This window comes from Macrobrachium nipponense, chromosome 24 (genome assembly GCF_015104395.2).
Source record: "Macrobrachium nipponense isolate FS-2020 chromosome 24, ASM1510439v2, whole genome shotgun sequence".
Lineage (NCBI taxonomy): Eukaryota > Metazoa > Arthropoda > Malacostraca > Decapoda > Palaemonidae > Macrobrachium > Macrobrachium nipponense.
The window spans coordinates 2,384,605-2,407,047 of NC_061091.1; the positions used below are offsets into that span (position 1 = coordinate 2,384,605).

The following is a 22,443-nucleotide window of genomic DNA, read 5'->3' on the forward strand; positions in this document are numbered from 1 at the left end:
TCTTCGTCTACTTTTATTAGTCCTTCTTCTCCATGCACTCTTTAGCCACTCGTCTTCACTGGTTTTCAGATATTGCCCCAGTGCTCTGTTTTCGATGTTGACGCAGTCCTCTATACTTAGTAGTCCTCTCCCTCCTTCCTTTCGTGTTATGTATAGTCTGTCCGTATTTGCTCTTGGGTGTAGTGCTTTGTTGTATTGTCAGTTTGTTTCCTGGTTTTCTGATCTATGCTGCGGAGTTCTGCCTTCGTCCATTCCACTATTCCTGCGCTGTATCTGATTACGGCACTGCCCATGTGTTTATGGCTTTTATCATATTCCGGCGTTGAGTTTTGACTTGAGTATCGCCTTGAGTCTCTGCATATATTCTTTCCTGATCGTGTCCTTCATCTCTTGGTGTTTTATATCTCCTCCTTCCATTTTATTCCCAGGTATTTGTATCCTGTCTCATCTATGTGTTTGATGTTGCTCCCACCTGGTAGCTTTATCCCTTCAGTTCTCGTTACTTTGCCTTTTTGTATGTTGACTAAGGCGCATTTTTTCTATTCCAAAACTCCATCCTGATGTCCCCAGATACAATCCTTACAGTCGGATTAGGAATTAGGGTATCTATTTCCTTGATGCTCTTACCATACAGCTTGATATCGTCCATGAACATCAGATGGTTGATTTTGTTGCCTCTTTTCTTGAGTTGGTACCCGGCATCCATCTTCTGTAGTACTTTTGTCATGGGAATCATGGCTACTACGAAAGAGTAGTGGGGACAGTGAGTCGCCCTGAAGATCCCTCTCCTGATATTAACCTCTGCTAGTCTTATTCCAGAGCTTGTAAGTATTGTATTCCAGTTGCGCATTGTATTTTTGAGGAAGCTGATTGTATTTTCCTCTGCCCCATATATTTTCAGGCATTCTATTAGCCATGTGTGTGGTATCATGTCGAAGGCTTTCTTATAGTCTATCCATGCCATGCTTAGGTTGGTTTTCCTTCTCCTACTGTTCTTCATTACCATTTTGTCTATCAGGAGCTGGTCTTTTGTGCCCCTACACTTCCTTCTGCAGCCTTTCTGTGGTGGGGGATGGTGTTTGTCTCCTCTAGGTATGTATAGCCTTTCATGATGATACCTGTTAGTAACTTCCACATTATTGGTAGGCAGGTGATAGCCTGTATTACTGGCTATATTTCCCTTACTCTTGTCTTTTTGTACTAAGGATGTTCTTCCTGTGGTCATCCATTTGGGTGCTTCGTGATTTGAGATACAATGCTGGAGTTGTTCTGCTATTCATGGGTGTAGGGCCTTGAAGTTTTTGTTTTTGCCAGTATCCATGGACTTCATCGGGACCTGGGGCTTTTTTCCAGTTTGGCATTTTCTTTAGTGGTGTTTGACTGTGTCTGTCGTGATGTCTGTGAATCTTTGTTTTATTCTCCCTGTTTCTTCTTACTTGACTTCCTGGAGCCATGTTGCATGTTTTTGTTGTGTGATACTGGATTGCTCCATATGTTTTCCCAGAGTCTTTCTACTTGGTTCGGCTTCAGGAATTTCTGGGTGGTTGTCCTCCCCTCTTAGTTGGCTGTATAGTCTTTTCTGGTTGGTTCCGAATAGTTTGTTCTGTTGGTATCCCTTATTCCTGTTCATGTACCGTTGGATCTTGTGTGCTTTGGCCTTAAGCCTCTGTTTTTACATCTTCTATTTGTGTTGTGTAGTCCCCTCTCTTGTACTTTGTATTTTCTCGTTGAGTTCCTCCCTTATTTTCTTGCTTCTTAGCCTTTTTTCTGCCATCTCTTTCAGTTTACTCAAAGTCAGATCTAATGAGAATTGAGAAAGAACCTATATAAAACCAATTCCACTGATGCTGCCATGCTCTTTAAACAAAATATTATTATTATTATTATTATTATTATTATTATTATTATTATTATTATTATTATATTATTATTATTATTATTTGAAGGTAGGAGACCCTCTGTCAAACATATTTTGCTAAAGGGGATGGCAGCATCAGTGGAACTGACTTTATATATGGTTTTTTCAATCTTCTTCTTATTTTCGCTCAGCCCTGACGAGAAGAAAATAATGAGAATTGAGAAAGAAACCTATATAAAACCAATTCCACTGATGCTGCCATGCTCTTTAACAAAATATTATTATTATTATTATTATTATTTTTTTTTTTTTTTTGTGCTCTATCACAGTCCTCCAATTCGACTGGGTGGTATTTATAGTGTGGGTTCCGAGTTGCATCCTGCCTCCTTAGGAGTCCATCACTTTTCTTACTATGTGTGCCGTTTCTAGGATCACACTCTTCTGCATCAGTCCTGGAGCTACTTCAGCCTCTAGTTTGTCTAGATTCCTTTTCAGGGATCTTGGGATCGTGCCTAGTGCTCCTATGATTATGGGTACGATTTTCCACTGCATATCCCATATCCTTCTTATTTTTCTATTTTCAGATCTTGATACTTATCCATTTTTTCCCTTTTTTTCTCTTCAACTCTGGTGTCCCATGGTATTGCGACATCAATGAGTGATACTTTCTTCTTGACTTTGTCAATCAACGTCACGTCTGGTCTGTTTGCACGTATCACCCTATCCGTTCTGATACCATAGTCCCAGAGGATCTTTGCCTGATCGTTTTCAATCACTCCTTCAGGTTGGTGTGCTCGTACCACTTATTACTGCAAGTAGCTGATGTATCTTGCACAGGCTCCAGTGGAGGGCTTTTGCCACTGAAGTCATGCCTCTTTTTATACTGGTTCTGTGCAAGTGCCGGGCATTCACTTGCTATGTGGTTTTATGGTTCATTTTCGTATTGCACTTCCTACATATGGGGAGAGATGTTTTTTCCGTCTATCGTAACTTTGAACATATCTGGTTCTTAGGGCCTGATCTTGTGCCGCTGTTATCATTCCTTCAGTTTCCTTCTTGAGCTCTCCCCTCTGTATCCATTGCCATGTGTCATCGCTGGCTAGTTCTTTAGTCTGTCTCATGTATTGTCCGTGCATTGGTTTGTTGTGCAGTCTTCTGTTCTTTCTGTTGTTTCTCCTGTCTCTGTATATTTCTGGGTTTCTTCTTATTTATTAGTCTCTTCCCATGCACTCTTAGCCACTCGTCTTCATGGCTTTCAGATATTGCCCCAGTGCTCTGTTTTCGATGTTGACGCAGTCCTCTATACTTAGTAGTCCTCTCCCTCCTTCCTATCGTGTTATGTAATCGTCTGTCCGTATTTGCTCTTGGGTGTAGTGCTTTGTGTATTGTCATTTGTTTCCTGGTTTTCTGATCTATGCTGCGGAGTCTGTCCTTCGTCCACTCCACTATTCCTGCGCTGTATCTGATTACTGGCACTGCCCATGTGTTTATAGGCTTTTCTATCAATAATTTCCGGCGTTGAGTTTTGACTTGAGTATCGCCTTGAGTCTCTGCATATATTCTTTCTGATCGTGTCCTTCATCTCTTGGTGTTTTATATCTCCTCCTTCCATTATTCCCAGGTATTTGTATCCTGTCTCATCTATGTGTTTGATGTTGCTGCCATCTGGTAGCTTTATCCCTTCAGTTCTCGTTACTTTGCCTTTTTTGTATGTTGACTAAGGCGCATTTTTCTATTCCAAACTCCATCCTGATGTCCCCCAGATACAATCCTTACAGTCTGGATTAGGGTATCTATTTCCTTGATGCTCTTACCATACAGCTTGATGTCGTCCATGAACATCAGATGGTTGATTTTGTTGCCTCTTTTCTTGAGTTGGTACCCGGCATCCATCTTCTGTAGTACTTTTGTCATGGGAATCATGGCTACTACGAAGAGTAGTGGGGACAGTGAGTCGCCCTGGAAGATCCCTCTCCTGATATTAACCTCTGCTAGTCTTATTCCAGAGCTTGTAAGTATTGAATTCCAGTTGCGCATGTATTTTTGAGGAAGCTGATGGTATTTCCTCTGCCCCATATATTTTCAGGCATTCTATTAGCCATGTGTGTGGTATCATGTCGAAGGCTTTCTTATAGTCTATCCATGCCATGCTAAGGTTGGTTTTCTTCCTCCTCCTACTGTTCTTCATTATCATTTTGTCTATCAGGAGCTGGTCTTTTGTGCCCTACACTTCCTTCTGCAGCCTTTCTGTTGGTAGGGGATGGTGTTTGTCTCCTCTAGGTAGTTGTATAGCCTTTCACTGATGATACCTGTTAGTAACTTCCACATTATTGGTAGGCAGGTGATAGGTCTGTAGTTACTGGCTATATTTCCCTTACTCTTGTCTTTTGTACTAAGGATGTTCTTCCTGTGGTCATCCATTTGGGTGCTTGGTGATTTGAGATACAATGCTGGAGTTGTTCTGCCATTCGTGGGTGTAGGCCTTGAGTTTTTGAGCCAGTATCCCATGGACTCATCGGGACCTGGGGCATTCCAGTTGCGCATTTTCTTTAGTTGGTGTCTGACTGTGTCTGTCGTGATGTCTGTGAATCTTGTTTATTCTCCCTGTTCTTCTTCCTTGACTTCCTGGAGCCATGTTGCATGTTTGTTGTGTGGTACCGGATTGCTCCATATGTTTTCCCAGAGTCTCTTACTTGGTTCGGCTTCAGGAATTTCTGGGTGGTTCTCTTCCCCTCTTAGTTGGCTGTATAGTCTTTTCTGGTTAGTTCCGAATAGTTTGTTCTGTTGGTATCCCTTATTCCTGTCATGTACCTTTGGATCTTATGTGCTTTGGCCTTAAGCCTCTGTTTTACATCTTCTATTGTGTTGTTTTAGTCCACTCTCTTGTACATTGTATTTCTCGTTGAGTTCCTTGTTTTTTCTTGCTTCTTAGCCTTTTTCTGCCATCTCTTTCAGTTTACTCAAGTCAGATCTCATCACCATTATTTGCTTTTCCAGGCGCCTTTTCAAGGAGGTTGCTGTTTTGGTTTCTGTTGGGTTGGGTGTGACGGTGGTGTTGGTGTTCGAATCCCCATCAGTTCTGCTACTAATCTTGCTCCTGCATATGTCAAGTTATTTGTTTCTGTGATACTGGTGGTGTGTATTAGGCCCATTATTTCATGACCCTCACTTGTTTTCCTCCCTTAATTTCTTGGTGTTGTAGCTTTCATGGAGGGATCTTTGATCTCTCTGTATCTGGCTCCATCCATTGTCTAATCTTTTCTACCCATTCTGTCCTCTCTGTTACTTCGTCGGTGTTTCTTCGTGTGTCGTTGTTTGATACTTCATCCTCCCTGTCGTCTTCTGTGGCATCGTCTCTCAGTTCGTCTTCGTGTAATTCGTTGTCGTGTGACATTTCCCTTATTATTATTATTATTATTATTATTATTATATATATATATATATATATATATATATATATATATATATATATATATATATATGTTTTTTTTTTTTTTTTTTTTTTTTTTTTTTTTTTTTTTTTTTTGCTCTATCACAGTCCTCCAATTCGACTGGGTGGTATCTATAGTGTGGGGTTCCGGGTTGCATCCTGCCTCCTTTAGAAGTCCATTCACTTTTCTTACTATGTGCGCCGCTTCTAGGATCACCACTCTTCTGCATGAGTCCTGGAGCTACTTCAGCCTCTAGTTTTTCTAGAGTCCTTTTTTTCAGGGATCTTGGGATTGTGCCTAGTGCTCCTATGATTATGGGTACGATTCCACCAGGCATTATCCCCATCCTTCTTATTTCTATTTTCAGATCTTGATACTTATCCATTTTCTCTCTCTTTCTCTTCAACTCTGCTGTCCTATGGTATTGCGACATCAATGAGTGATACTTTCTTCTTGATTTAATCAACAACGTCACGTCTGGTCTATTTGCACGTATCACCCTATCTGTTCTGATACCATAGTCCCAGAGGATCTTTGCCTGATCGTTTTCTATCACTCCTTCAGGTTGGTGGTTCGTACCACTTATTACTGCAAGGTAGCTGATGTTTCTTGCATAGGCTCCAGTGGAGGGCTTTTGCCAACTGAATCATGCCTCTTTTTGTACTGGTTCTGTGCAAGTGCCGGACATTCGCTTGCTATGTGGTTTATGGTTTTATTTTTCGTATTGCACTTCCTACATATGGGAGAGATGTTATTCCCCCCGTCTATCGTTCTTTTGAACATATCTGGTTCTTAGGGCCTGATCTGTGCCGCTGTTATCATTCCTTCAGTTTCCTTCTTTAGCTCTCCCCTCTGTATCCATTGCCATGTGTCATCGCTGGCTAGTTCTTTAGTCTGTCTCATGTATTGTCCGTGCATTGGTTTGTTGTGCCAGTCCTCTGTTCTGTCTGTCATTGTCCTGTCTCTGTATATTTCTGGGTCTTCGTCTACTCTTATTACTCCTTCTTCCCATGCACTCTTTAGCCACTCGTCTTCACTGGTTTTCAGATATTGCCCCAGTGCTCTGTTCTCGATGTTGACGCAGTCCTCTATACTTAGTAGTCCTCGCCCTCCTTCCTTTCGTTGTTATATATAGTCTGTCCGTATTTGTTGCTCTTGGGTGTAGTGCTTTGTATATTGTCATATGTTCCTGGTTTTCTAATCTCTGCTGCGGAGTTCTGCCTTCGTCCATTCCACTATTCCTGCGCTGTATCTGATTACTGGCACTGCCCATTGTGTTTATGGCTTTTATCATATTTCCGGCGTTTGAGTTTTGACTTGAGTATCGCCTTGAGTCTCTGCATATATTCTTTCCTGATCGTGTCCTTCATCTCTTTGTGTTTTATATCCCCTCCTTCCATTATTCCCAGGTATTTGTATCCTGTCTCATCTATGTGTTGATGTTGCTCCCATCTGGTAGCTTTATCCCTTCAGTTCTCGTTACTTTGCCTTTTTGTATGTTGACTAAGCGCATTATTATTATTATTATTATTTTTTTTTTTTTTTTTTTTTTTTTTTTTTTTTTCTTTTTTTTTTTTTTTGTCTATCACAGTCCTCCAATTCGACTGGGTGGTATTTATAGTGTGGGGTTCCGGGTTGCATCCTGCCTCCTTAGGAGTCCATCACTCTTCTTACTATGTGTGCCGTTTCTAGGATCACACTCTTCTGCATGAGTCCTGGAGCTACTTCCATCCTCTAGTTTTTGTCTAGATTCCTTTTCAGGGATCTTGGGATCGGTGCCTAGTGACTCCTCATGATTATGGGCGTACGATTTCCACTGGCATATCCCATTATCCATTCTTATTTCTTATTTTCAGATCTTGATACTTATCCATTTTTCCCTCTCTTTCTTTCTTCAACTTCTGGTGTCCTATGGTATTGCGACATCAATGAGTGATACTTTCTTCTTGAATTTGTCAATCAACGTCAACGTCTGGTCTGTTTGCACGTATCACCCTATCCGTTCTGATACCATAGTCCCAGAGGATCTTTGCCTGATCGTTTTCTATCACTCCCTCAGGTTGGTGCTCGTACCACTTATTACTGCAAGGTAGCTGATGTTTCTTGCACAGGCTCCAGTGGAGGGCTTTTGCCACTGAATCATGCCTCTTTTTGTACTGGTTCTGTGCAAGTGCCGGGCATTCACTTGCTATGTGGTTTATGGTTTCATTTTTTCGTATTGCACTTCCTACATGGGAGAGATGTTATTTCCGTCTATCGTACTTTGAACATATCTGGTTCTTAGGGGCCTGATCTTGCCGCTGTTATCATTCCTTCAGTTTCCTTCTTTAGCTCTCCCCTCTGTAGCCATTGCCAATTGTCATGGCTGGCTAGTTCTTAGTCTGTTCTCATGTATTGTCCGTGCATTGGTTTGTTGTGCCAGTCCTCTGTTTCTTCTATCTTTCTCCTGTCTCTGTATATTTCTGGGTGTTCGTCTACTTTTTTATTAGTCCTCTTCCCCATGCACTCTTTAGCCACTCGTCTTCACTGGTTTTTAGATATTGCCCCAGTGCTCTGTTTTCGATGTTAACGCAGTCCTCTATACTTAGTAGTCCTCTCCCTCCTTCCTTTCGTGTTATGTATAGTCTGTCCGTATTTGCTCTTGGGTGTAGTGCTTTGTGTATTGTCATATGTTTCCTGGTTTTCTGACTCTATGCTGCGGAGTTCTGCCTTCGTCATTCGACTATTCCTGCGCTGTATCTGATTACTGGCACTGACCCATGTGTTTATGGCTTTTATCATATTTCCGGCGTTGAGTTTTGACTTGAGTATCGCCTTGAGTCTCTGCATATATTCTTTCCTGATTGTGTCCTTCATCTCTGGTGTTTTATATCCCCTCCTTCCATTATTCCCAGGTATTTGTATCCTGTCTCATCTATGTGTTTGATGTGCTCCCATCTGGTAGCTTTGTATCCCTTCAGTTCTCGTTACTTTGCCTTTTTGTATGTTGACTAAGGCGCATTTTTCTATTCCAAACTCCATCCTGATGTCCCCAGATACAATCCTTACAGTCTGGAGTTAGGTATCTATTTCCTTGATGCTCTTACCATACAGCTTGATGTCGTCCATGAACATCAGATGGTTGATTCTGTTGCCTCTTTTCTTGAGTTGGTATCCGGCATCCATCTTCTGTAGTACTTTTGTCATCTGAATCATGGCTACTACGAAGAGTAGTGGGGACAGTGAGTCGCCCTGGAAGATCCCTCTCCTGATATTAACCTCTTGCTAGTCTTATTCCAGAGCTTGTAAGTATTGTATTCCAGTTGCGCATTGTATTTTTGAGGAAGCTGATGGTATTTTCCTCTGCCCCATATATTTTCAGGCATTCTATTAGCATGTGTGTGGTATCATGTCGAAGGCTTTCTTATAGTCTATCCATGCCATGCTTGGTTGGTTTTCCTTCTCCTACTGTTTCTTCATTACCATTTTGTCTATCAGGAGCTGGTCTTTTGTGCCCCTACATTTTCCTTCTGCAGCTTTTATGTTGGTGGGGGATGGTGTTTGTTCTCTCTCTAGGTAGTTGTATAGCCTTCACTGATGATACCTGTTAGTAACTTCCACATTATTGGTAGGCCATGATAGGCCTGTAGTTACTGGCTATATTCCCTTACTCTTGTCTTTTTGTACTAAGGATGTTCTTCCTGTGGTCATCCATTTGGGTGCTTCGTGATTTGAGATACAATGCTGGAGTTGTTCTGCCATTCGTGGGTGTAGGGCCTTGAAGTTTTTGAGCCAGTATCCATGGACTTCATCGGGACCTGGGCTTTGCCAGTTTGGCATTTCTTTAGTTGGTGTCTGACTGTGTCTGTCGTGATGTCTGTGAATCTTTGTTTTATTCTCCCTGTTTCTTCTTCCCTGACTTCCTGGAGCCATGTTGCATGTTTGTTGTGTGATACCGGATTGCTCCATATGTTTTCCCAGAGTCTCTTACTTGGTTCGGCTTCAGGAATTTCTGGGTGGTTGTCTTCCCCTCTTAGTTGGCTGTATAGTTTTTTTCTGGTTGGTTCCGAATAGTTTGTTCTGTGGTATCCCTTATTCCTGTTCATGTACCGTTGGATCTTATGTGCTTTGGCCTTAAGCCTCTGTTTTACATCTTCTATGGTGCTGTTTAGTCCCCTCTTGTACTTTGTATTTCTCGTTGAGTTCCTCCCTTGTTTCTTGCTTCTTAGCTTTTTTCTGCCATCTCTTTCAGTTTACTCAAGTCAGATCTCATCACCATGATTTGCTTTTCAGGCGCCTTTTCAAGGAGGTTGCTGTTTTGGTTTCGTGTTGGTTCTTTGCTGGTGGTGTTGGGGTTCGAATCCCCATCAGTTCTGCTACTAATCTTGCTCCTGCATATGTCAAGTTATTTGTTTCTGTGATACTGGTGGTCTGTATCATGCCCATTATTTCATTGACCTCACTTGTTTTCTCCCTAATTTCTTGGTGTTGTAGGCTTTTCATGGAGGGGATCTTTGTTCTCTCTGTATCTGGCTCCATCCATTGTCTGATCTTTTCTACCCATTCCGTCCTCTCTGTTACTTCGTCGGTGTTTCTTCGTGTGTCGTTGTTTGATACCTCATCCTCCCTGTCGTCTTCTGTGGCATCGTCTCTCAGTTCGTCTTCGTGTAATCGTTGTCGTGTGACATTTCCCTTTCCAGTTCTTCTCTTTCTGTTGGGGAGAGCCAGTTCTTTTTCTTTATGTTCCTTACTTGGTCTGCCAGCCTCTGCTCTGATTGGGGGGTGTGTTTATTCCTCTCATTCCAGATGTTGACCACTCTTCTTCTATATCCTCTCTCCATCGCGGTTGTTTCTGATGTAGCATCTCCATATTTCCTTATTTTCTTCTCTTGTCCATTTCTTCCTTTTTGCCTCTGTAGCTCCAATCTCAGGCTGTTGATTATTGTCGTTGTGGTGATCAGTTGCTGGATGACGACCTCCAAGTACCTGACCATCTTCCCCTTCAATTGGGTTGAATACCTGGTTGCCGGACGAAGCTCCTCTGTTGCCAGAGGTTCCATTTACGTCGTCGTTTATTCCTTCATTTCTTTCCATCATTGCTGAGTTTTGCTATTTAACCCATAGCTGGACCCTACCCCATCAGGGATAGGTACTCATTTACAGCTGAGTAGACTGAGGAAATTATGGTAAAGATCCTTTCCCAAGGAATCAACGCCGAGGAGAGCGGTCACCCATCCAACTACTGACCAGCCCCAATGTTGCTTAACTTGACTTAAGTCTATTATTCTGGCTTGAAGAGGACGAAAAGACGGCAGACTTGACGTCCCAAAATAAACCAGGACCCAAAACAGAGGGAGAGAACAGATCTACTACTGCTTCTTTAGGGTATAAATTCACAGAAAACGGAAAACAGGACGATTTGCCATCAATCATTTCTTCTTCTTTCCGAAGAGACACAACAGACAGAACTGATGTCATTACAGACCAAAGCTGCAGGAAACGAGATATGAAAAGGGGGCGGAAAGGGAGCGCACAGCCCCATTTCTTCGAGTTTATGCCCATCAAGGAAGAGGGAGCCAGAAAGTGGATGACATTTCGTAAGGGGACGAAGAGGAATATTCGGAAACCCATGAATTCCAGAATTCAGCACTGTTTTTCCCTTCAGCATTCCAGAATACAATAGAATATAGAATTTAGCCCAAAGACCCAATCGCTGGGGCCTTAGAGTGGGGGGTTTTTTTTTCAAAGGCGAAACAGGAAAGAAAAAGTTAAGTATATCTTAGTTTAACCAGACCACCACGAGCTGATTAATTAACAGCTCTCCAAGGGCTGCCCAGAAGGATTAGATATTTTTCACGTGGCTAGGAACCAATTGGTTACTTAGCAACGGGACCCACAGCTTATTGTGGGCTCCGAACCACATCGAGAAATGAATTTCTATCACCAGAAATAAATTCCTCTGATTCCCTGTTGGCAGAGGCCCGGGGAATCGAACCCGTACCTGAGATCGGTAGTCGAGCACGTAACCGACTCGTCCAACGAGAAACCTAAAAAAAAAAAAAAATCTCAAAGCAGTTGTACTCTGAAGGGTGGAAAATCAGACGGAAGAGAGGGAATATGAAAGGAGGTACAATAAAAGGAATAAAGGAGGTTGCAGCTAAGGGACCTCTTCAGGGCCTCCAGCATCGTAAATATTTCGCCACAAGGTCACCACCTTATTCTTGATAAGAGGCAACAACCAATTACTTCCATCAAGAAGATATTACGAAGACCAGCCAGTCATCAGTGGAATCCAGCGTTCCAGCGTTCCAGGGAGGATTACTCCCAGGGCAAGGAACGTTTGACCTTCCAGATAAAAGACGGGTCAAAGATCTCGACTCTGCCGATAACCCACAGTTCAGGTAGCGAGAGCTCTTGGGTATCCCGGCCTTGCCTCTACAATACCCACGTTAGAGAGGACTGGAGGTAAAGATGTATTGCATTTTACCTAAATAAGATAAAACTTTACACTTACATCCATTAATATACTCTAATTTCTATGAGAAACTTACAGTGTATGTCAGCCATAAAAACATCATAGAATACAGGGAACTTTATTAGTATATATCATATGATGAATATATTGGGGAAACATTGTCGGTATATATACAAATATCTATCATTCGATTGATCATATAATGCATAATATGATCTCTTACGGGCATTACTTTTAAAAGTCGACGATACCTCAAAATATATAAGAATTTGAGGAAAAATATCTTTGGGTATGAGAGAGAGAGAGAGAGAGAGAGAGAGAGAGAGAGAGAGAGAGAGAGAGAGAGAGAGAGAGAGAATATTACACAGGCACGCAGTCATCAAAGATAACGGCTGCAATAATCCTTCCTTATTAAAGTCCCAAGCCTTCACTTTGTCTTTCATCCTTGATTGTAAATTTCCATCTTGGGAAACCATGAACGTCAGCTAACTTTTTTTACTTTTAATCATAAGCTACCTAATACCAGATCAAATATTTGGGCCCTTTTATGTTTAACTGTAAAAAAACAATATAATTAGACCTGATTACATTTTAGTCAAAACTACTTGGGCCCTTTTATGTTTAACTGTTAAAAAAATGTGATTAGCCCTGATTACGTTTCAGTCAAAACTCTCATGTGAGATTGCAAACACACTGACGAATAACTGATAGAATTGTGATTATTGAAACTGGCGTCACAAGCTGATGAATAGAGGCATTTTCTCATACAGGAGTTTTTGAAAATCTATAAGTATATTTATGCCATGTAAAATGCCGGTAACATAAGAAGGCCCAGAAGCAAGTTTGACCTTTAGGACATTAAGTACCGTCCCCAAGTTAGCACCAAGGGAATGGAGTATAAAATTTAGGTCTTATGCCAAGTGCTGGGACCTATGAGGTCATTCAGCGCTGAAAGGTAAATAGATAGTAGAAATATTTCAAAGGTGTCACAGGAGGATAACCTCAAAGCAGTTGCATATGAATCAACTTTAGGAGATGTTGGAAAGTAAAGTGGAAGAAAGAGAATATGAACGGAAGTACGGTAAAGGGAATAAAAGGGTTGCAGCTAGGGGCGAAGGGACGCTGCACAGAACCTGAAGTAACGCCTACAGTCCACCGTGCAAGGTGCACTGACGGCAATAACCCCCATATGGGGAGGCGAATTTCAAGTTCCAAGTGTCAGAGACAAAGATGGGGTTCTGTATTGATTGATATAGTGGCCGGATGTGTCGTCAATTCATACAATTCCCTCTACAAAAGTTACCCATCCATCAATCCTCAATGGATGTCCGATTCCTACTCTGATTTATAGACCTTTTTAGGAATACACTGGTTCCTGGAAAACACGTCTTGTAAGAGCACCTTCCGGGAATCACTATTTCTCTACTGCCAAATTCCCATCTTTCTCTCCATCTTCGTCCAGGCCTGTATCGAGGAAGGGGGCGGGGGGGGGGGGGGGGGGGGGGGTCGAACGCCCCTCCCCACCAAAAAAAAAATTCTGGAAGTCCATATCTTCTGTGACTAACCTTTTCACTGAATTGTACTTACGAAGTCATAAATAAAACAATCTTTTGGTATTTGTTTTTTTAGTGTTGATGCCCAACGATCAACTGTAAATAATGTTCGTGTTGTCTAGTTATCGCGATGGTTAATGTTAAGGTTTGCTGTGTGGTAGTTTGCTGGTTCGAGTCTACGCTCGGCCATAATAATGGTTTACTTGGTGTTGGGTTGTTTTAGCTAATTTACGCATAGTTCTCGGTCACGTGAACTTTTTGGTAATCGACAGTGTCTTCCTGTAAACAAATGAGGAAACTTATCAGTTTAAAAAGAGATTTCATACAGAACGGATATAACGAATATAACGAAAGTTGGTATTTACTGAGGAATATTTGGACCGTTTGTTATAGGAACACAATTGTAAGTAAACGCCTATTGTACTGTTTTAGAATAGCGGATTCATCTTTTTCCCATTTGTAAGCCTACATGGTATATAACGTATGCCTTTATATGAGCCTTAATTATATTGACTTTGTGTATTAGCTTTTTGCAATGAGCCGTTATACATGCATAATTTACTTAATTAAGTTTTGCATATTGTTTCTATCAGTCTTAGTTATCTAACTTAATAATTTTGTATAAATTAGCATATTATTCATACGTTGATTTCTTTTTCATTTATCCATAGTAATTGAACCACATCACATCACATCACATCACTTCAAAGTTACGCTATACGTCAAGTCTACATGTATAAACGCCTAACAATATAACCATATCGATGTTAACGTCTTGGATCTAATAAAGAACTATATGTGCGTATCAAAATTGTGTTTCTCCATCATTCACGTTAAGCAATAGAAGAATAGTGCATTAACATTTAGCAAGTCTTCTTTTTTTTATAAATTTTGTTATTAAACATTAACATCATTCTTTAATGGTGGTAAATACAAGAGTGATAATAGGAATGTGATATATACCTATATATGCAATGATATTTATAGAAGAAAAGGTCCATAAAAAAAAAGTCTGGTTACGGGCCTGTTGTCCATCTCTTTTGATACACAGTTATTAAAGTCGTTGCACTTATACAAATGAAGTCTCTCTCTCTCTCTCTCTCTCTCTCTCTCTCTCTCTCTCTCTCTCTCTCTCTCTCTCCTACCGTTTAATTTGTTATCCTAGTGAAAAATTCATATAATGAGTTCTCATTTTTCCCTGATAGAATCATGTAATTATTTCTGGATTTGTCAGATGGCTAAAAAAGAATTTTTTTTTTTCACTGAAACAGAATAACTAACTAATTCTCATTATAAGCAAGGCAGTCAATTTAATACGTTCATAGCGGAAATGAAATAATCCACTTCAAAAAAGATGGAATACCATACTAAACACTTAAATCAAATAATTCATGAAAATTAGATACATTTTTCTTAGTATATCTTCCTGAAATACTCTAGAAGCTTTGCATACTAATCTCCATTACGATATCTTCAAATAACTCATAGCTAACATTGATTAAAGCGAGTCAAAAATGCAATCGAGTTTTCTGTACCGCGTATAATGCTATATGAAACTCTCAGCCGCGGTGCATGAAACTTTCAGGCATGGCTAACCTTAACATTAAATATAATTCAAACCACTGAGGTTAGAGGGCTGCAATTTGGTATGTTTGGTGACTGGAGGGTGCATGATCAACATACCAATTTGCAGCCCTCTAGCCTCAGTAGTCCTTAAGATATGAGAGCGGACAGAAAACGTGCGGAATGGAGAGACAATTAGCCGTATTTATAATAGTTTTCTTTTACATGAAACTAAAATAAAGTTTTCGCAAATTCGTTTACGAATCAAGACGGTTGTGTAGATTTCATCAACTCTCACAATCGTGCAGAAGGAATTTTGTGTTTTCTTTTTAAGAAGTTCTGAAGATGCCCCCCATGCCCCCCACCCAACAGCCCCCAAACCCCAAAATAATGGAAGTCTGGTATCATTGCTCAATGAAATGTAAGGAGAGGAGATGGAAGCCGCTCTTGAAACTTTTCTGGCGAGTTAATTGAACCTCAATAGCTTTTAATAAACACAGGGTTATCTAATACCCTGAAAACTTTTAAAAGTCTGTCTGAGCCACGTTCCACAAATGGTTAAGTGAGTTTGCTGGTAAAAGGGAGAACATTTTTTAAAGATTAACAAAGAAAATCTTTTCCATTACAAGTCCACAAACTGGTTAAGTGAGTTTATTGGAAAAAAGGAGAAAATTGAAAGAAAATTAACAAAGATTAAAACTTTTCCATGACAAATCCACAAAATGGTTAAGAGAGTTTACTCGAAAAAAACGAGAAAATTTTAAAACATGAATAAAGAAAAAAAATTTTCATTGCAAATCCACAAAATGGTTGAGTAGGTTACTGGGGGGGGGGGGGGGGGGAAAAAAAGCAGAAAATAAAAAAAGTTAACAAAGAAAAAAACTTTTCCATGACAAATCCACAAATGGTTAAGTAAGTTTACTGGTAAAAGGGAGAATATTTTCAAAAATTTAACAAAGAAAAAACTTTTCCATTACAAATCCACAAAATGGTTAAGTGAGTTTACTGGAAAAAAGGAGAAAATAAAAAAAATAACAAAGAATAAAACTTTCCCATGACAAATCCACAAAATGGTTAAGTGAGTTTAGAAGAAAAAAGGAAGAAATTAAAAAAAATTAACAAAGAAAAAAAATTTCCATTACAAATCTGCAAAAAGGTTAAGTGAATTAGGGGGCTAAGTGGGGGAAAAAGGAGGAAAAAGGAGGGAAAATTGAAAAAAATTACAAAAATTCTTTTTTCCATTACAACTCCACAAAATGGTTAAGTGAGTCTAGTAGAAAAAAGGAAGAAATTAAACCAAATTAATTCAGAAAAAAAATTTTCCATTACAAATCACAAAATGGTTAAGTGAGTATGGAAAAAGGAAAAAGAAATTGAAAAAAAATGAATTCAGAAAAAAAATTTTCCTTTACAATAAATGGAAATGTTATTTGTGTCTTGTCTCCTTCGCAGCAGGAACTCACAAAATAACAGCGAAATTCCCCCAGACAAATTCGTGAAATGAAATTCCGCTTCAAATACGTTCACAACAAAGCTCTCCTTTCATGAGTCCTCAACAAAATTAAACTATTCCAAAATCCACCCCCCCCCCCCCCCCCACCCCCCCCCCCCCCCCCCCCCCAAAAAAAAAATAGTTACGGTCCGTCTCTTCAATACAAAATTCTAACAAGAATAAAATCTGAAGCAATTTAACAACAAAAGGGAAGAGACCTTCAAAGGGATGGCAGTTGTTCGAGCAGTATTTTTTAATTTCCATATGATTTATTTCGTTCCAATTGACGTTTCCGAGAGGAAAACGGGTTTCTGAGTGTATAATAGTACAAGGCGTGATCCGACCTCCATCTTGCTTGAGGCTCGTGCTAAAAAATCTAAGTTCTAGTAGCGCCTTGTTTCGCCGACGAAAATTAAAATAAATACGCTACATTTTAATAGAAATAATTGTTCTATACTGTTTAACAGTACATTATTTATTTTACACACTTTCATTCTAATAAATAAATCATAAATGTCCCATCCTAAAATTCCTGTATCTTTAACTCAAACGCAAAACACCCTTTTCAGACCTTTTTAGGCTTTTCCGCGGACTTTTCCTAACACCTCCAAAACAAGAACAACAAAGTAGTTTGTAAGTTAACTCCCTGAGTAAGCAAAATAATCTAGTGTGATTGGTGATTTTTTTTTTAAATAAAAAAGTTTTAAAAAATTAAAAAATAAAAAAGAGTGATTCATTTTTTGGTTTTTTATTTGTTAGATGTTTATCAATCCATTTAATCCTGAAAATGTATTTTATGACGGAATTACTATTGATTCACTCTTTAAGGTTTCCCGTTCTGGCCTAAAGTATGTAGTACTTGCAATTTTCTTTTTTTATCAAAATAAATAGATGCAGCACAGTTATGCTTAAGATTTTATTAACCTCCAAACCATATTTTCAATTTGTTTGCTTTCAAATTAAAAAGAAATAATAATAAAAAACATGATTTTTTAAATGAAAAAAATCAATGATTTAATCACTTGATTAAATCAGTTTGATTCAATCATTGCCAACCCTGATTACGAGAAACTCTAAAAGCTTTCTACAATTATATGTTCCCGTAGTGGCAACCAGACTTCATAAGATTCAGTAATAATATAAAACTTCAGTCCACTCTCGCTGTGTTCATTGAACCTCGAAAAAAAGTCCATGGGAACTGGAATGGAATGGAATACATAGGCTAGGCAGAGGCCAAGCACTGGGACCTATGAGGTCATTCAGCCCTAGAAAGGAAACTGACAGTACATAGGTTGAAAAGGTATAAACAGGAGGAAAACCTCAAAGCATTTGCGCTATGAAATAATTGTTAGGAGAGGATGGTATGCAAGATGGAAGAAAAATAATATGAGTGGAGGTACAGTAAAAGGAATGAAAAAAGGGTTGCAGCTAGGGGCCATAGAAGGGACTCTGTCGTGAGCCTTTAGTAATTGCCTACAGTGTACCCGTGAGGTGCAGTGACGGCACTACCAACCCTAGGGTGCTAAAAGGAACTAGAGATCATGTTCTGACGATTTTGAAACTGCTCAGAGATGCTACTACACTTTAGATGCTGGGAATTTTGCATTTGTGCATTTTTACGTAATACGATCACTAAAAATGCCAGTGTTTGACAAACGTTTGATAGATAAAAACTTACCTGTTAACATTGATTTTCTGACTGATTATGACACTATAAATGAATTTGACCTTTACTTATCGGAAAATGCTTGATTACACTTATAACACTGTAGGTATATATCTAGCGAAAGTTGGGGACCTTAACAAGAACCCAGGTTTTTATTGGGTTGAGGAGAACGAAAACGAAAGAAAACACTGGACGGCCTAACTGAAGGGGGGGAGGGGGGAGGACCTCAGATAAACAACCTAAACTATCCGTCGCCCCCCTCAACCCCCAACCCCTTCCAATTCCTCCAAAAAGAAGCGTCATGTCTCAAGGGGTTTTGAACCGCTACCAGGCGGTTAACCAAACATTTATTACCACAGAAATCGATATCAAATATATATATAGAAATAGAAAGTTGTAATAAATAATTATTCCTTATATGAAATGGGTAAAGGAACTAATAACTGTAGTGGGAGTAATTTCGGTCGGGTCGGCTTTTTCTTTTAGAGAATTTCTTCCTTTCATTTTATTTTATGGGAAAATGAGGCCTTTGTTACCCCTAAAGTGACTTAATCTCTGTATTAGCAAGATGTCATTCTGCAGATTTTGTCATTATTATCTTTATTGCTGATATTTTATTTTTTCATTATTTCTGTGATTACTATCAAGTTAAAGGTTTTTTTTTTTCACATACATTCAATTTATGTATTTAGACCTCTGGACCAGACTACTGTAACCACCTACGGTCTCTAGTTGAAATTTAAGCTATATAATTTGTGCACTAATGGTATAACTCAATGCATTTTTTTCTCACCAATATTATTACTATTACCAGTATTATGATTACTATCTTTTATGCTCCCTCAGCTATTTGTGGAAAGTGCCAATTACTAATTTTTCCTATCATGTTGACTCATATATCTAGATTGTGTATGTTACTGTGTATTTTGTATGTTGATTGTATATGGCCCTGAACCGAAATAAAGGATATTATTATTATTATTATTATTATTATTATTATTTTATTATATTATTGTATTATTATTATTATTATTATTATTATTTTCTTTGTTATATTGAGTTTATGATGATGGAGAAAGTTATGTAGATAAAATATAACAATATATATATATATATATATATATATATATATATATATATATAATATATATGTGTGTGTGTGTGTGTGTGTGGGTGTGTGTGTGTGTGTGTGTGTGTTACTGTGTGAACGCAGTATGTGTATATGTTGATCTATGTATAACCTGCTATGCATATATCAAAGCTCCAAGAGTATAATGCATTTGGTAAAAGGCTCACTGGAGATGATAACATTTCTTTGCACCAGAACTAATCCTTATCGTTCAAGGTCTAATTTCTAAAAAATCCTAAAATTCAACTTATAAAATCCAGAAAACATAATGCAGCATCTTAAATAAGCATCTTAAATTCGACTACGCATTACTTTCATTTTTAAGAATTTAATGACTCATATCTCCGTCAATTACCAACAGGAGGTAAAATTTTGCAAAGGACAAAATTTGTCAAACGAAATCTCTTCCTTTTTTCTTTCAGAGACTATTGGTATGTAGTTATTGAAGTTTTTTTTTTTTTCATTAAAATCTTGGTGATAAAAGTTATTTTTTCTGAACCTAAGCTATGTCAATAGTAATCTGGTAGAAATTTCTGTTATTGTCTAACTAACCCTCTGTACTGATTACAGGTCACAGTTACCCGCAGGGATTCAGGCATCGCTATGAAGAAAACTAAGGCCGACATCTTCGCTCCTGCCACAGTGTTCTCCAACAAGGGAATCACCAGGTTTTCCGACTTTGCTGTTTCAGGGGTCAACAACCAATTCGTTGAATCCACAGCAATGAACTTCGACCAGAATTCAGCTGCCTTGTTTGCTGATTCCTTTGCTGAAGCACTGAAAACTGAAAGGTCATCATCGTCCGGGTCCGTGCCAGCAATGTCAATGTCGATGTCAATGGGACCCGAAGCACACGTCAATGGCTCTTCTGTCATCCGTGACTCTGGTTCATCTCACTCTTCCTCTTCAAGGTCACAGAGCCAGGGCTCAAGCTCCTCTGGCTCTGCCAAGAGCATTTTTGCATCAGGAGCAAGCAGCCAAAGATTAAGCTCGTCTCATTCTTTGTCTTCGTCAGCATCCAGTTCATCAGCTGCGGCCTCTGAACAATCAAGCGCATCTGGCAGTTCTGGTTCAAGATCTTCCCAGTCATCCCTTTCTAGAACAGTTTCAATTAAGACTCCAGAGAGGGTGTCTTCCGTGATATCCCACTTTACCCCCAATGAGCACCGTTTCGATGCAACAGGAAGAGTGACAATCAACCAAGCATCTTCTGAAGAATCAAGGGCACAAGATTTCGGTTCTGCTGAGTTTCAATCCTCTAGTTCAAGTTCATCCCAGCAGGCCTCTGGATCATCAAGCTCATCCCAGCAGGCCTCTGGATCATCAAGGCATCCAGCAAAGCCTCTTCACCTGCCAGTTCATCAAGCTCATTCCCAGCAAAAAAAAGCCTCTTCACTGCCAGTTCATCAAGCTATTCCAGTCCATTGTCTCGCACTGTCTCAATCAAAACCCCTGAGAGACAATCCAGTGTGTCTCCATTTCTTACCAGCCGATCACAGGTTTGAAGCCACTGGGAGTGTAAACATTAACCAAAAATCCTCCTCTTCAGCATCATCAAAATCATCACAAGCATCATTTGTTTCTGTGCCAGCTGCTCCTGCCCCTGCATTATCCTTAGTACAGCTTCCAGTATCTCAAGCAGTTTCCTCGGGATCCCAATCTTCTCTTAGTAGAACTGTATCAATCAAAACTCCAGAGAGAGTTTCAAGCGTAATATCACATTTTACCCCAGCAGATCACAGGTATGAAGCCACTGGATCTGTTCATATCAATCAAGGTTCAAGATCTGCTGGTGCAGCAAGAGTGGTTCCTGCTGTTGCACCCCCTCAAATCCGCAAAAATTGCAGTTCAAGCACCCGAAAGAGTGGCTCCAGTAGTTGTAAAATCTGTGTCACAGAAAAAGCAATCATTTTCTTCCGATGAAAAATCTCTAAGACGTACAGTCTCGGTGAAAACCCCTGAGAGACAATCCAGCGTTATCTCCCACTTCACACCAGCTGACCACAGGTATGAGGCTACGGGATCCGTTGCCATAAACAGCGGTTCTCTGGATCACAAAAATCTGTTGTACATTTGTGGTAAGATCACCACAACCAGCAATCCCCGCTCCTGTATCTGCCCCTAGATCTGAACCTGCCCCTGCCCCTGCCCCTGCCCCTGCCCCTGCCCCATGCCCACAGTCAACCAATTGCAGCAGCCCATTTCATCTAATGCAAAGTCAATCTCCTCATCATCTAGGGCCCAGTCATCACTGTCACGTACTGTCTCAGTAAAAACCCCCGCCCCGAAAGAGTTTCCAGTGTAATCTCTCATTTCACTCCTGCTGACCACAGATATGAAGCAACTGGATCTGTCGTTATCAACCAAGAATCTCAAACACCAAGACGTCTGATAGTTCAAGAACCTGTTGTTCAGGCTCCTCAACCTGCCATCGTAAGAGCTCCAGTACAGGTCCAAGCCCCGGCACCACAGGCCGAGTCCCAATTATCTCTCTCCCGCACAGTTTCTATCAAAACCCCCGAAAGAGCTTCCAGCGTAATTTCCCACTTTAATCCAGCTGATCCCATTAGAGCTAAAATCCATCGATGCTCCCAAAACCAGTAGCCCCAGCTCCAGCTCCAGCCACAGCCCCAGCTCCCCGTAAACCATCACAAGTATCTCTCTCGCGTACTGTTTCTGTGAAGTCGCCGGAGAGTGTTTCAAACGTGATCTCCCATTTCACGCCCGCAGTCCACCGCTACGAGGCCACTGGATCCGTTACTATCAACAGGTCAACCGAATAAATATGTATATAATTAGTAGGCCCACCTGCGTGCCAAATTTTCCCGTCTTTGTAGCTTGGGAGCCTGGCTGTAGGGAAGAAGCCTGTGCTTATATTTATTTGTGAGTACTTAGGATGGTGCTAAGATGCCAATCTGGAAATAGTTTCTGCGCGTAATAATAGATGTTGTATAGTTGTCAAGATAGTACCATGTAAAAAATATATATAATTCACTCTACTGTAAATAGTATCTTAAGTTGTTACAGTCTACCATCCTCTAACAAAGTTCATTCCTGCGCAAATATGGCGAAACTTTTTCGACGTCTTCACATTAACACTTTATTTATTCCTTATTTATACTATTTAAATTTCTGGAACTGACCACATACCTAAGTTTACTCTTTATCAAGCAGTATTTGAAATGTACTTCTACATATGTATTTTAGGCTATATTCTGTAAGTAAAACTAGTATTAAACAAGTGAGGTGCTGACTGAGGTCGCCAATATTGAGACAGAACTGAAATAAAGAAAATCA

At 39.9% G+C, this 22,443-nt stretch overlaps 1 protein-coding gene across 1 annotated transcript in view; it reads left to right on the plus strand.

Moving 5' to 3' along the window:
* The window catches only part of LOC135205683 (uncharacterized), a 46,433-nt gene extending 24,488 nt beyond the window's left edge, over positions 1-21,945 (plus strand). Inside the window, 7 exon segments of the mRNA XM_064236598.1 lie at positions 10,566-10,865; positions 11,475-11,686; positions 19,569-19,577; positions 19,717-20,970; positions 20,972-21,259; positions 21,385-21,708; positions 21,741-21,945. Of these exon segments, the coding sequence (XP_064092668.1) occupies positions 10,566-10,865; positions 11,475-11,686; positions 19,569-19,577; positions 19,717-20,970; positions 20,972-21,259; positions 21,385-21,708; positions 21,741-21,929 (2,576 nt within the window). The 3' untranslated portion in view covers positions 21,930-21,945.
* The last annotated feature ends 498 nt before the right edge of the window (positions 21,946-22,443 follow it).